Raw genomic sequence first — 15,147 nt, forward strand, 5'->3', positions numbered from 1 at the left:
CTTTAATGCCTAGTTAAGAGACTATCCACCATGAAAAGAAGCATGGGGAGAAAGAGAGAGGGAGTGAGTGTGCTGTCAGATTCTGTTGATATGATTACGGAATTATAAACTGTGGTGAGATAACAACAGTAAACACCAGGTGTAACTGAAATATCAAAGCAAATAAATATGACATCATGTTCGGGTCCATCAGGGCTAGTCTTATTCTCCTAAATGATGTCATTCTCCTAATGAGGTCTATTAAAACACTAACCCTAAACAGAAACTAAAATCAAGGGGGTGGGACTATTCTTTCTCCTTGCTTCAGATTCCTTATCGTGTTTTTCTTGCCAAGAAAGGTGTCCCAGTTATTGCCTTCCCAACTATTTTAAATCATGCATTCAACAAATCAATAATAGCACTTATTTGGTGCCTACCATGAGCAGAGCTGTGTTGGAGATAGCGTAGCCGGGTGGGTAAACCTACGTCAGAAGGGTTACAAGTGGTCAGGAGTTAAGTGCACAACTGATGCAAAAGTGCGGATACTTGTCGTGAAATGTTATACTGTACTCTCCCAAGAACTTTGTACAGTAAGCGCTCCATAGATATGACTGATCGATTGCTGAAGTGGGAGTTGATTGGCTATAACCTGGGGAGAAGATAAATCAATCTGACAAAAGATCCTGGAGGAATGTGAGGCTGTGAAGGGAGAAACCAGATATCTTGGATAAAAGATTAGCCTAGGCAAAGGGCTTATGGCATATAAGCCCATCCTATTCAAAAGTATATTGCTACTACTAATAATAATAACAATAATAAGAAGAAGAACAGTATTCATGAAGCACTCTCAATGCACCAAGCACGGTACTAAGCACTGGGGTAGATACAAAATAATCATACTGGACACAGTCACTGTCCCACATGGGCTCCCAGTCTAAGAGGGAGGGAGAATACTATTTAATCACCATTTTACACATAAGGAATCAAAGGCACAAAGAAGTGAAGTGACTTGTTTAAGGTCACACAGCAGACAAGTGTCAGAACAGAGACTTGACTTCAAGTCTCCTGATTTTCAGATCAGTGCTCAGTTGGTTCTATGGACTTAATATTATGGGTTTGAGAGGAGTTACCCACCTTCTATCATGAAGCAGAATGGCCTAGTGGATAGAGCATGGGCCTGGGATTCAAAAGGACCTGAGTTCTAAATCCAGCTCTGCCACTTCTCTGCTGTGTGACCTTGGAGAGGTCACAACTTCTCTGGGCCTCAGTTACCACATCTGTAAAATGGGGATTAAGACTGTGAGCCTCATGAGAAACCTGGACTGTGTCCAAACTGATTAGCTTGTATCCACCCCAGCACTTAAAACAGTTCTTGGCCCAGAGTAAGCATAGGGAGCCGATGTGGACAGTGACTGTGTCCAATATGATTATTTTATATCTACGCCAGTGCTTAATAAATACCAGTTATTAGTAGTAGTAGTAGTAGTAGTAGTAGTAGTAGTAGTAGAAGTAGTAGTAGTAGTTACAGTCTGGCCTAAGGATCTTTTACAATAAATACAGAAGCCAGGGGCAAGAAGATAAGAGATAAAGTGGCAACAAAGAAAAAAGGCAAAGTACTATTTCTCCACATTAGCAGAATGCTTAGGCATTCTGTATATACAGCACCATTTCTTTAGACTTCCCTGAAAACCTAGAAGCAATCAAGATCTCTAAGACAGCAAGCAAAGAGGAGGAAATTCTCAAAACTAATTCTATCCCAGCATCCCAGACATCCAAAGACAAAGTTGGAATGGCGCTAAGCTATGCCAAGATCCTCTGCCTGATTCTCCATGGACCAGGAAAAGTAGAAATCTGAGGGCTTTATTCAGAAAATCTCAATTAAGAAATCTGCTGTTGAAGTGTCCAATACTATGCATACCCTTTGCCATTTAATGCATTCAACAGGATAAGGGTGTTCAATTCTCCACTTCATTTGGCCATCTAGGCACAGCTTCTGGTAACAGTGAATCAACTTATTATTATGTGACCACCTGATTCGTTCTGTCCCTGAATTTGAGAGTGTCCAGTGTTTCTAATTCTATATGTAAGTTCCTAAGTTGTGCTCTGAACAGATGAAATCGTATTTTTTTAATGGTATTTGTTAAGCGCTTACTATGTGCCAGACACTGCATTGAGAGCTGGGGTAGATGCCACATAAACAGGTTGGACATAGTCTCTGTACTATGTAGGGCTCACATTTTACAGTAAGGTAACTGAAGCACAGAGAAGTTAAGCAACCTGTCCAAGGTCACACAGCAGACAAATGGCAGAGCCAGGGTTAGAACCCAAGTCCTCTGACAATGGCAGTTAATAAATTGTAGCAATCCAGAAAAATCAGTGTATTCTGTAATTATGCCTTCTGAACTCAGAAAAGTATGTATAAACTGATTAATTTAACCGAAGTCTTCAACAGTTCATGGAAGGCATGTGTTTAAGCATAAAAAACTTTTTATTGTTATTGCTAATTTCACAAATATCAGTCACTTTGGCTTGTCTTATGTCTCAAAACCTGTTTTGAAGACTTACTGGTAAGTGTATTTCGAGAAATCATCATTAATACTGGAGAACTGATCTACGTGTTCTCATGGAAAATGAACCTTTCACCCTGTCATCCTTACCTTACAGAACATCCCATTGTCTTTAACTGGGATGAGATCACAGTCCTTAGATGAAGAGTTAGGGCTGAGTTTATGAGGCGCAATTCCTAAAGTTCAAAAAAAGTAAAAATAGTCTTTAATTATAGGTGTCTTACTTTAGAATGTTTTACAGGTGAAACCCCAACATGGAACAGAATGTCAGACGTAGGGGTCGAAACATAATTCTAAGGAAGAAGGTGTCCAAGAGGTGTAATACCAATTTTGGAACATGAAAGGCAGCCCAGTTGGGGGGAATGAATCAAAGTCCCCAGGTTTCAGTGACCTCACTGAATACCTGATCTCCCTCCTACTTAGACTGTGAGTTCCAACTGGGATAGGAACCACGCCCAAACCTGATTATCTTGGATTTCCCCAATGCTTAATACAGTGCTTGGCGCATAGTAAGCACTTAACAAATACCACAACTATTATTCCACTAGATCAATGGTAGTCATTGAGCACTCACTGAACTAAGCGATTAGGAAAGTATGATACAATAGAGATGCAAGACATGATCCTCACTCTCAAGGAATGTACACTTTAGTAGGAGCTTACACTCCAGTGGGTGGTGTTCTCTACAGTGCAACCAAAGGCAGATTAGGCTGTCTGACCTCTCGAACGTTTCTCAAGGAACGTACACTTTAGTAGGAGCTTACGCTCCAGCGGGTGGTGTTCTCTACAGTACAACCAAAGGCAGCTTAGGCTGTCTGATCTCTTGAACGTTTCCACTTACCTTTAACCATTTTCAGGAACAAAACTGAAGAAACACCTGATTCATGGTTTGCCCTGATCCCTGTGTGACCAAGGGTTTTCCTGAATCCTATGGGATCACCAAAGCAAGGATCATCAGGGTCCCCACTGCCCACCCCAGTGTTATCTCTCTGACATCTCTGACTGCTATGACAATGGTGATATCACCCCAACGTCCTGTCTTGTCTTCTCCAAGGTAGAGATGGGATATGCAGTGTTTCTGCTTTTGAAAGTGGGATTGACTTAGAGGGTCAAACCAGTCGGATACTGGTTCCAGTCCTCTCCCATATAACAATCCTTCCAGAGGCTGTCCCCAAATAAGCCCTCATTTCCCCTATGCCCTATTCCCTCTCCCTTCTGTGTCACTCTTGCACTTGGGTTTTGTACCCTTTAAAGACTTAATAATCACCCCACCCTCAGCACTTATGTGCATATCTGTAAATCATTTTACTGTCTGCCCATCAAGACTGTAAGCTTCTTGTGAGACAGAAACATATCTACCAACTCTGTTCACTGTACTCTCCCAAGTGCTTAGTCCAGTGCTCTGCACACAATAAGCACTCAATAAATATAGCTGACTGATTGACTGGTCAATGGGATGATTCAAGCTGGATAAGGTTTTACTTAAGGAGCTATAAAAACAAAGACCTCCTGTAGCCCAAGTCTCTGAATTTGAGTCTAAACTAAAAGCCATCTTTGGTTATGAAGATATTTGAGAGGTATTGTCGGAAACCATAGAGGAAAAAATGATCAAACAAAAGATAATACTAGGCTCAAAACATACCAATCGAAGTGCTTTAGGTTTTTCGTTTTTTTCTTAAAGAAAACAAACTAGATAAGGGAAAACAATCTCCCTATTGTTAAGTCAGATAGAAGGAAATGAGATTTGCAGCACTATGTTTCATTTACCCTGTTGAAGCAAACACACCTCTTTTCTAATCACTGTATGCAGTAAACACCCTATAAATATTGTGAAATGTCTGCCTTAACATGTAGGGTACCTGCTTCTCATTTCAAGGTTATAACATTGCCAAATTGGTTTCTATCTCTCGAACCATAGTCTCTGTCAATATAGAGATAAGACATCTCCCCTTGAAAGCCCTTGCAATCTTCCTCCATTTCTTAAGCAGTGCCGGCCCAAGGTGAGTAGATTATCTACCCCAAGCCAACTAACACAACAAAAGGAGACAGAGGCAAGATATAAAAATTCCCCTTACTGAGAATTGCCTTTCTGAGGAAAGCAATTCAAACTAAATGCATTAGCGGGAATCCCTTGTGCAGTTGAGGTCTGGGAGATTAATAATAATGATGATGGCATTTATTAAGCACTTACTATATGCAAAGCAGTGTTCTGAGCGCTGGAGAGGTTACAAGGTGATCAGGTTGTCCCACGGGGGGCTCCCAGTCTTCATCCCCATTTTACAGGTGAGGGAACTGAGGCTCAGAGAAGTTAAGTGACTTGCCCAAAGTCACACAGCTGACAATTGGTGGAGCCAGGATTTGATCCCATGACCTCTGACTCCAAAGCCCGGGCTCTTTCCACTGAGCCACGCTGCTTATACAGCTCCCACCCTGACCATAGAGCTCAAGCTGTGCTCTGGGGATTGCAAATCTTCATCCAAACCTAGGAGAGGTATGGCCAGCAACATAGGCTGCCCTGTGTAGCTTGGATCTGGGACCAAGCTGTAGCATCCAGGTGAAGCCTCATAACAATAATAATCATAATTATGGTCCTTGTTAAGCACTTACTATGTGCCAATCACTGTTCTAAGCACTTGGATAAATACAGGCTCATCAGGTTGGACACAGGCTCTGTCCCACAGTAACCAAGGCCCAGAGAAGTGAAGTGACTTACCCAAGGCTGCACAGCAGACTAGTGGAGGAGCGGGATTAGAACCCAGCTCATTATGACTCCCAGCCCATATTCTACCCACTAAGCCACTTGCAAGAAGCAGCATGGCGTGATGGGTAGAGCAGAGGCCTGGGATTCAGAAGGACCTGGTTTCTAATCCTGGCTCAGCCACTGTTTTTTTTTTTCAATGGCATTTATTAAGCTCTTACTATGTGCAAAGCACTATTCTGAGCGCTGGGGAGGTTACAAGGTGATCAAGTTGTCCCACGGGGGGCTCACAGTCTTAATCCCCATTTTACAGATGAGGTAACTGAGGCACAGAGAAATTAAGTGACTTGCCCACAGTCACACAGCTGACAAGCGGCGGAGCCAGGATTTGAACTCATGACCTCTGACTCCCAAGCCCGTGCTCTTTCCACTGAGCCGTGCTGCTTCACGTGTCTGCTGTGTGACCTTGGGCAAGTCACTTAACTTCTCTGGGCCCCTGTTACCTCATCTGTAAAATGGGGATTGAGACTAGGAGCCCTATGTGGGATAAGGAGATTGTCCAACCTGATTATCTTGTTTCTACCCCAGGGCTCAGTACAGTCCCAGGCACGCAGTAAGCACTTAACAAATGCCACAATTATTATTATTATTTCCACTATGCCATGATGCTTCCATAAAGTCAAAACTAAGAGGAATCAGCTACATTCACATTTAGCCCTCTCTCGCCCGTTAGTGGGTAGATAGCAGGAAGATCCTGCTCAAACCCAAAAGGGTTTAGTTGGGTGGCGACTGAAGCCAGCTCAGCTGGGTGTAGGGAAGGATAAGTTTTCAGAAAACAAACAAAAAAACCTTATGTTTTGACTGTGGATGGGCATAACAGGTCAGGTGAAACAGTGTCTATGTGAAACACCGTCTACCTACATGAGGGTAAATAACTCAGAGAAAGACTATTTATTCTGTGTCCGAAACATACAGAGCCTAATTGTTCTTCTGTTAAGTTTGGTACTCACCTTTATTTTGTTACTGAATAGAAAATATTTACTCACATAAAGTCTGAATAGGAAGACAATGAGAAGTCAGTCTATAAACCAAGTATTGCTCCGCCTATGAAAATGCAAAATGTTTTGTGTTTTTTTTTTAACTGTGAGACCCAGAGTGATCTCATGAAAAGAGCATGGGACTGGGGCTTAAGAGACCCAGCTTCAAGTCCCAGATCCACCCCTGGCCTGCTGTGTGGCCTCAGCGATTATCTTAACTTCTCCGAGCCTCAGTTTCCTCATCTTTATAATGGGGATGAAATAGAATGTGAACCAAGTGTGTCCAACCTTGTGACCTTGCATTTACCTGAGCATTTAGCACATAGTCAGCACTCAAAATTTTCATAATAAGAATAGCTATGATTATTACAATAAAAAACCACTGTTCATCGCTCATGTAGAGGGGATGGGAAACAGAGGGTAAGGAGATTCTACTCCAATATAGCATAAACTCGTTATGGGCAAGGAGCATACCTAAGGTTTCTGTTACCTTTTAGCAAGCGCTTTGTACAGTGCATTGCACTCATTAGATGCTCAGTAAATGCCATTACTGCTGCAACTTGTCAGTTCTCAGTACTGCTTGGATTCAGCCTAAATTCAGGCAGCAGTCAAGGAAATAGATCTTCCCTGAACTCCAGTTTCCCTATCTAAAGCTGAGGTAGGGGTCAGGCCTCGGAATTGTGTCGCGTCCTGCAGTATAGCTATCTCTGAGGGCAAGGCAGGGCATGGAAACATGTGATCTTGTTGCTGAAACAAGGCCTCATGGTTCAGTCGTGCAGCCAACTGTATTTACTGAGTGCTTACCTTGTGCAGAGCACTGGACTAAGAGCTTGGTAGAGTACAACATAACAATAAACAGGCCCATGCCCTGCCCACAACAAGCTTACTGTCTTTGGGGGGGGAGGTCAATCTACGGTCAGCTAGCAATGACCACCACTCATTCATTCATTCAATCGTATTTGTTGAGTGCTTACTATGTGCAAAGCACTGATCGAATGCCTGAAAAGAGCAGGTCTGACACCACATGGAGAGGCCAGGGGCTACTGGCCGACAGAATCACTGCTGATACCTCTTCATTTCCACAGAATGTAGGAAACGTATATGAATGGGTCGTGAGGTTTGTTTTGTTGTCTGTCTCCCCCTTATAGACTGTGAGCCCGTTGTTGGGTAGGGATCGTCGCTATATGTTGCTAACTTGTACTTCCCAAGCACTTAGTACAGTGCTCTGCACACAGTAAGCGCTCAATAAATATGACTGAATGAATGAATCAATCAATCAATCCCCATTACTCTGTAGTAACACAAATGCATCTAACGCTTTACAGTGGATTGTTTAGTTCATCAAGTTCCCCTTAAACTGACCTCCCAGATCCTATTACATTGAGAAAAAATTGTGAAATGTTTACAAATAATGTTAACACGCCGACGTTTTGGAAATGTGTCAGCTGGCATCACTTAGAAAAATTAACGGAACAGTTATGTTTTTAATAATGCATGAGATGCAGAAGCAAAGTGCTTGTCAAAATTGTATAATGTCAGAGTAAAATACACATACTTAGAACTACGTTACCCTTGTGCTGTGCTAATCTTTTTTAACTTACCACACGTTAATGGTTTTCCAAATGACCTTTGTACAATTAAAAAAGAATCTGACACTTGTCCTTTGCGGAAATATGAAGAAAGAATGCTTGCTATGACTACCTTTATTTGAAAAACAGCCTTAAAAAAAGCAAAATAAAGAAAGGGTGATACCAAAAAAATTAAAACCTGAAGGTGGAACCAACTCAAAATTGATGCTTTTGCCTGTGATAATTTCTTTGTGAGGGTTTGAAAGTCCAGCCTTTTCCCTTATTTTCTGTACCAGTGAGCTCATTACTTCAACTCCAGATAGATTTCACTGAACAATTTGCCAAGTAAAACACACTGTCATTCTTCAAGGGTTGTAGCTGTGAGAAGCTGCTCAAATTAAAGATCAATAAAATGTACAGAAAACTCTGTATTAAAACATAAAGGGAACCCTCCAGAATGCCTGCAATTAGACAGGATGAAAAATCTATGGAGGAATTAAATTTCGTTGTAATACATTTTCCATTCTTTTCTTTGTGAAAATTACTAGTGGTGAGGATTTTTTCTGTAATTTAAATGTTAAGCTGCCAGATGTGTGTCTCATGCTTGAAGAGTCGAAGCTTTGCATTATTTAGCATATTAAGATTCACAGAATTTTTTTAAAAAGGGTTCCTTCATTGCCTGAAGGTTCTAATTAAGTAAACCTTAGCCTGGTACATTTAAAACTTGCAATACAAGAGATTTTCCTCCTTTTTCTGCAGTCAGGTCACATTGGTATAATAAATATGAAAAATCCTGAAGATGATATCATTTTTCCTACGCTTGAGAAATTAAACCTATCGGTTATTCCAAGAAGTTTTTAATAGAAGCCAGCAATCAGGAAGACATTTAAAGGTTCAAGATACTTTTTAATCATCTATAAGTTGCTTTTTCTTTTTCAGTTGTACTGGGCAAAAACATCATCCTAGGAACAGTTTTACATTCCAGGTATTTTTCCTCTCTCACAAGTCGGAGATGTTCCAGGAAAAAAAAAAAGGGTGAGCACCATCATTTGATACGTGCCTTATGTTTTCCATATCTGATCACATAGGGCTAATCGTTGCCTACCTATTCAGCAGTTAGCTGAAATGGCTTCCATAGTTCCACTGAAAGCCATAATCACATGGAATTTCTGTTGGCACACAGCATTCATAAATCATACCCTTAAATACAGTTATTTTTGCCATTTTAGAAAATGTCAAAGGTGTCAACTCTGTCCAAATATACCGCTTAACAGTGACTATTTTAGTAAATTGGTTTGAAATACATTCAGCTAACTGACAGTGGCACATAATCTAGTTCACAGTATAAATGAATGGCTTAAAGGCCAATGCATGTAGCCAACTAGAAATTATCAATGATAAGTACTGCAACTCTGCTCAAGCTGCAATGGCAGATTCAAGTTCTGCTGCTAATATATTTATCTATGGGTCAGAAATTGATGTTTGTGATCTGAGGCAAGTTGTTTTTAAAGTGTAACTTCTTTCCCCTTCCGGAGTCTGTTTTGAACACTTACAATAATAGTAATAATAATTGTGGTATTTGTTAAGCACCTTAATACGTGCTAAGCACCGTACTATGACCTGAGGTGGATACCAGCAAATCAGGTTGGACACAGTCCCTGTCCGCGTGGGGTTCACAGCTTCAATTCCCATTTTACAGATGAGGGAACTGAGGCACAGAGAAGTTAAGTGACTTGCCAAGGCCACACAGCAGGAAAGTGGTGGAGGTGGGATTAGAACCCATGACCTGCTAACTCCCAGGCCCGAGCTCTATCCATTATGCTGGGCTGCTTCCCAAAGCTGTGGCTGACAACTAAATAATGATAATGATGGCATTTGTTAAGCACTTACTGTGTGCTAAGCACTGTTCTAAGCTCTGGGGGGATATAAGGTGATCAGGTTGTCCCACATGGGGCTCACGGTCTTAATCCCCATTTTACAGACAAGGTAACTGAGGCACAGAGAAGTGAAGCGACTTGCCCAAGGTCACACAGCAGACAAGTGGTGGAGCCAGGATTAGAACTCTGACTCCCAAGCTCGTGCTCTTTCAACTGAGCCACGCTGCTTCCTATGAGAATATTAGCAGATGGGAGATGAAAAGAAACTTAACAGGGAAAAGTAACGGAATAGTTATTATAGTTTTCTCCTCCATGTTTGGACTTGTTAACATAAACACTTGGCTGCTCCCCAGAAAATCAGATAGGGTGAGTTTCTTGATATGGGGGGGATCAGAGGCCTCTTCTTGATCATGTGTAGAGACAGACCACATGTCTCCTTCACATCTGATACAGCACACAATCAATCAATTATATTTACTGAGCACCTACTGTGTGGAGAGTACTGTGCAAAGCATTTGGGTGAGTACGATATAATAGAGATGGTAGGTATGTTCCCTGCCCACAATGACCTTAGAGTCTAAAATATGTCTTCTCTCTCTAGGAAGATTTCTAGTATGAATCAATCAATCGTATTTATTGGGTGCTTCCTGGGTGCAGAGCACCATACTAAGCACTTGGGAGAGTACAGCATGGCTCAGTGGAAAGAGCCCGGGCTTGGGACTCAGAGGTCATGAGTTCAAATCCCAGCTCTGCCGCTTGTCAGCTGCGTGACTTTGGGCAAGTCACTTAACTTCTCTGTGCCTCAGTTACCTCATCTGTAAAATGGGGATTAAGACTGTGAGCCCCACGAGGGACAACCTGATCACCTTGTAATCTCCCCAATGCTTAGAACAGTGCTTTGCACATAGTAAGCGCTTAACAAATGCCATCATTATTATTAGTACAATGTACCAGGGTTGGCACACAAGATCCCTGGCCACAATGAGCTTAAAACTTGTTTCTGTCTTGATGGTGAGGTGTTTGATATTTATGGGCTGTGTTTGTCACTTTATTTAGGTAGCCACTAGACATCAGCCTACTGCTATGGTGGCCATTCAACCAGTTATATATCAGACAGTCAGGTTTTCAGCTGGTCTGCCCTCTGTCCATTATTGAGCCAACACCATACATCTTCATGTCTGGGATTTTTCCCTCAGAGAGTCCAGTCTGCCTCTGCTCAGTTCCTGCTGCTGCGTCCTGCAGCTTGGAAGTACTGTCCGTATATGAAGGGATTTTGCAGTGGCTATGGAGCTGTTGACCTGGGGATTTGTTCTCTGTTCCTTGAATTATACCATACAAGCACCTAGCACGGTGCTCTTCACCTAGTAAGCGCTCAATAAATACCATTGATTGACTGATTCCTGCAAAGAGCCTGTGTGTGGGTCCTCGTGACATCATTATGCTGGTGTTACATGGCCTTCGCAATTTCTGTAATGTTACCATTACTTCTGGATGGGCAAAAAGGTGCCCCATATTTTTGAGTGCCTTCAGGAGCCACTCTGCCTACAGTTGGAATGATCTCGCCCACATGTGCCATTGTCTATCCAACGGTGTCCAGGAAGGTTTATGGTTTACCGTTTTTAAAGGATTTGGGCATCTAGGGGCCATGTCCCTGCCAAGGAACACCCTGGCCTAGTGGAAAGAGCACAGGTCTGCCAAGCAGAGGAAATGGGTTCTAATCCCAGATCTGTCATTTACCTCCAACTGACCTTAAGCAAATCACTTCACTTCTCTGTGCCTTTGTTTCCTCATCTGGAAAATAATAATAATAATTATTATTATTATTATGGCATTTATTAAGCACTTACTATGTGCAAACACTGTTCTAAGCCCTGGGGAGGTTACAAGGTGATCAGATTGTCCCACGGGGGGCTCACAGTTTTAATCCCCATTTTACAGATGAGGTAACTGAGGCACAGAGAAGTTAAGTGACTTGCCCAAAGTCACACAGCTGACAAGCGGCAGAGCCGGGATTTGAACTCATGACCTCTGAGTCCCAAGCCCGGGCTCTTTCCACTGAGCCACTCTGCTTTGTAGGGATTAAAACCTGTTTTCCCTCCTATGTAGACTCTAAGCTTCATGTGGGACAGGGACTCTACCCAGTTGGATTATCTTGTATGGCCCCCAGTGCTCGGCATATAGTAATCACTTAGCCATGACCACAATTATTATTATGAAATTCACTACTCTGAAATTAAAAATAATCTGTTCCAAAAAATCACCACTCAAGCTACCCAGGGCCAATCTATAAGCATCACCCCGTGACTCTGTTGGAAGCAGACATCATCCCTCATCCTGGAAGGAACCATTTTTCTCCTTTAGGCAGAGGGTCAATGCAGTCTTTATTTCCCACACCAGAAGGATCCTAGCAATTCCAATACTCTGCCCTTAGCCCTTACTTCATTATTATTCATTAGCACTATTTTTTTCCCTTTGGAATACCACTTAAAATAATGAATTTTTTCACACCTTAGCTAAATTGGTACCTATCACTACCCTCTTTTAATATGAAATGATGCAGGAGGCAGTCATTGCCCAAAGTCGCAACTGCATGAGGGGCAGAATCAGACCTCAAAACTTCGAAAGAGTGGGAAGGTTGTTGGGAAGCTGCACTCATGTCATCAGCCTCAAGCCAGCATTGTAAGCAATATTGTCAGACAAGACTAATTTCTGCTTCCACAAGTCTGCAAGGACTGCGATTTTTTCAGAGGAAGATGTATTCCTCAAAGGCTCAGAAGCAAGAGTGATCCTGTTGTATTTTTCCAGAGTTGGAACAAAATGCTGTTCGTGTTTTGGCCACAGTCTAGTTCCATACAAGAACAGACAAATCTCTTTACTAGTCCTGTTGATGGGGAACATCAGAAAATCAGAGTCCGTGGAAAATCCCCAAACCACATTTTAGCATTTACTTGCCATCTCCATCCCCACCATCTTTAAAGCAGAGGTGTCGACAAATAGCAAATTGATGGATTGAGTTTCACATCCTCCCCGAATCCTGGCACCTCTGGTGGAGAAGGCAACAAGTATTAAAATTGCCAGAAGGCAGACAGTAGAGAAGGGAAAGGACTTGAGAGAGAACTGGATAATCCACCACCTACATAGTTGAGGCCTGAATAATTGAGAGTAGATGGTAGATTCTCTTGCTCCTCTCAACTCTTCTTAGCCTTCTCAGCGACTGTAGAACAGGGCTTTAAGATCAACAATCAATTGAAAGTATTGTTATTATGTCATACAGTGTGCCACTATAAAAAGTCAATAAGTCAATCAATCAGTGACATTTATTGAGCATGTACTCCAGGCAGAGCACTTTAGTAAGCACTTTAGAGAGTATAATCAAGTAACTAAGCATGATCCCTGCCCTCAAGAAGCTTACAATCTGTTTGGGCAAGAACAACGAAGTCGTCACAACACTGCTACTACTGATTGATTGAAGAAACATACAATCTAATTGGGGAGACAGGCATAAAAGTAATCCAGGAAGAGTTCTCAGCTTTTGTTTTTAAGCAGCATGTAGTAAAATGAGCATGAAACTGGAGTCAGGAGACCTGGGTTCTATTCCTGGCTCTACCACCTGCCTGCCGCGGTGACACTGGGCACTTTAACCTAAAAACTTCTCTGCGCCTCAATTTCCTCTTCTGTGAAGTGGGAATTAAATACCTGTTGTTCCTCTCTCTTAGACTAAGAGCTCCATGTGGGACAGAGAGCACGTATGATCTGGTTGTCTTCTATGTACCCCAGCACTTCGTTCAGTGTGTGGCACACAGTAAGTGCTTAACAAATATCACAATAAGATAGAGCATGTGTAAACTGATATTCACAAGAGCACAATGTGAGTTTCATTAGTGCATGTGGTGCAAAAATGCCGGGATAATAATATGAGGGGGAGAAAAATGAATTTCATAAATCTTGCCGGTGTAGGTGGAATTTCTGAAGGGTTTTGAGAATGGGGAGAGTTAGGGTGCATTTGAAGGGGGAAAGGAAGGCTGACAGGAAAATGGTGCAATCCAGGGTTTGGAGAAGGGAGGGTTGATAATGTGAGACTTTTGAAGAGCACATGCGGTAATGCCTAAATGGTGGACTGTAATAGTATACAAATTAATCTGTCATTTCAGCCTAGGAGTACTGGGGGTGAGTTGGTGAGGTGAATAATGATGATTAATAATCCTAGCCATCTTTAAGGGCTAGACATTTTAAACTGCAAAAAGAAACATTTAAAATATAAATGAAAGGATTTTAGGACATAATCAGTCAATCAATCATATTTATCAAGCGCTTACTGTGTGCAGAGCACTGTACTAAGCGCTTGGGAAGTACAAGTTGGCAACATAAGAAATATGAGAGGTGCTGTATTGGTTCCAACCACCCCAAGTCTCTGACAGTGGCAACAAAAGATACTTGAAACACCTAGAGTACACAGTGCTTTCTCAAAAGGAGATTATATTTTTCTGTCTTCTTTGTTTGACTGTTGATTTGGTGACCCACCACAAGCCTCGGTTCACCTTTTTCGCTGGATCCAAACAATGCTAATTTAGTGATGAATTCAATCTCCCACCCCCGAGACAAAAGTTGACTAGTTCACCACACCTAGCTTAAAGCAAATTTAGTGGGGGTTGACTTGATTAACACAAGTCAAAACCAATCCCTGCAAACATAGAATTAGTCATGTACAGATCAGCTGAATGAAAAAAATAAAATAAAAAATAAAGAGCCACGTCAGGGGCAGGTCAGAGAAAACTGTGAAGGAGACCATATGTGCTAAGACAGAAAGGAAGAAAAAAGCTGCTATACTTTCAGAAGAGCTTGGTAAACCTGTGGGATCAGCAGGCTCACATTTTAGGAGGATGTTTCCTAGGCAACACCCCAAAGTAGACACAGGCACTAGAAATGAAAATGTGTCAACCTGGTACAAAGGCTAAGAAGGATTTTGTGTGTGTGTGTGTGTGTGTGTGTGTGTGTGTGTGTGCACGCGCAGAGGGAATAATGACACATCACACAGACAGTGCCTTAAATCCATTAGACTGAGATCCTGGGGATCATCAATATCTTTAAACCAAGTATTCCTTCCTCAACATGTTTGAATCGAGATAAGTTAGTATATTTTGCCAGATCTCCTTCATTAAAATTCCAAACCATCAGAGTTCTGCATGCCAAAGTGTCTTGTGAAATGGATACATTTTTGTGCTAATTTAACAAGTAACAGCAATTAACCTCATCAAAAAGGACATCTGTTGCCTTGTGAATGAAGATGAGCCCAACTTGTTTGACCCTATTTGAATGAAAGGTGCTCAAAGATTAGCGAGGCATCAAATAAAGGCCCTTTGGAATATGAGCTATTTATGTCATGCCCACGATTGTCAAGTGTCCTGGGATCAATAATAGAAT

At 41.9% G+C, this 15,147-nt stretch overlaps 1 protein-coding gene across 1 annotated transcript in view; it reads right to left on the reverse strand.

Moving 5' to 3' along the window:
* Nucleotides 1-2,618: 2,618 nt before the first annotated feature.
* Nucleotides 2,619-15,147, reverse strand: part of LOC119949129 — a 38,667-nt gene continuing 26,138 nt past the window's right edge. Inside the window, exon 6 of the mRNA XM_038770631.1 lies at nucleotides 2,619-2,722. Coding sequence (XP_038626559.1) covers nucleotides 2,619-2,722 — 104 coding nt within the window. The remainder of the gene's footprint in view (nucleotides 2,723-15,147) is intronic.

The sequence above is a fragment of the Tachyglossus aculeatus genome, chromosome X2, assembly GCF_015852505.1.
Source record: "Tachyglossus aculeatus isolate mTacAcu1 chromosome X2, mTacAcu1.pri, whole genome shotgun sequence".
Lineage (NCBI taxonomy): Eukaryota > Metazoa > Chordata > Mammalia > Monotremata > Tachyglossidae > Tachyglossus > Tachyglossus aculeatus.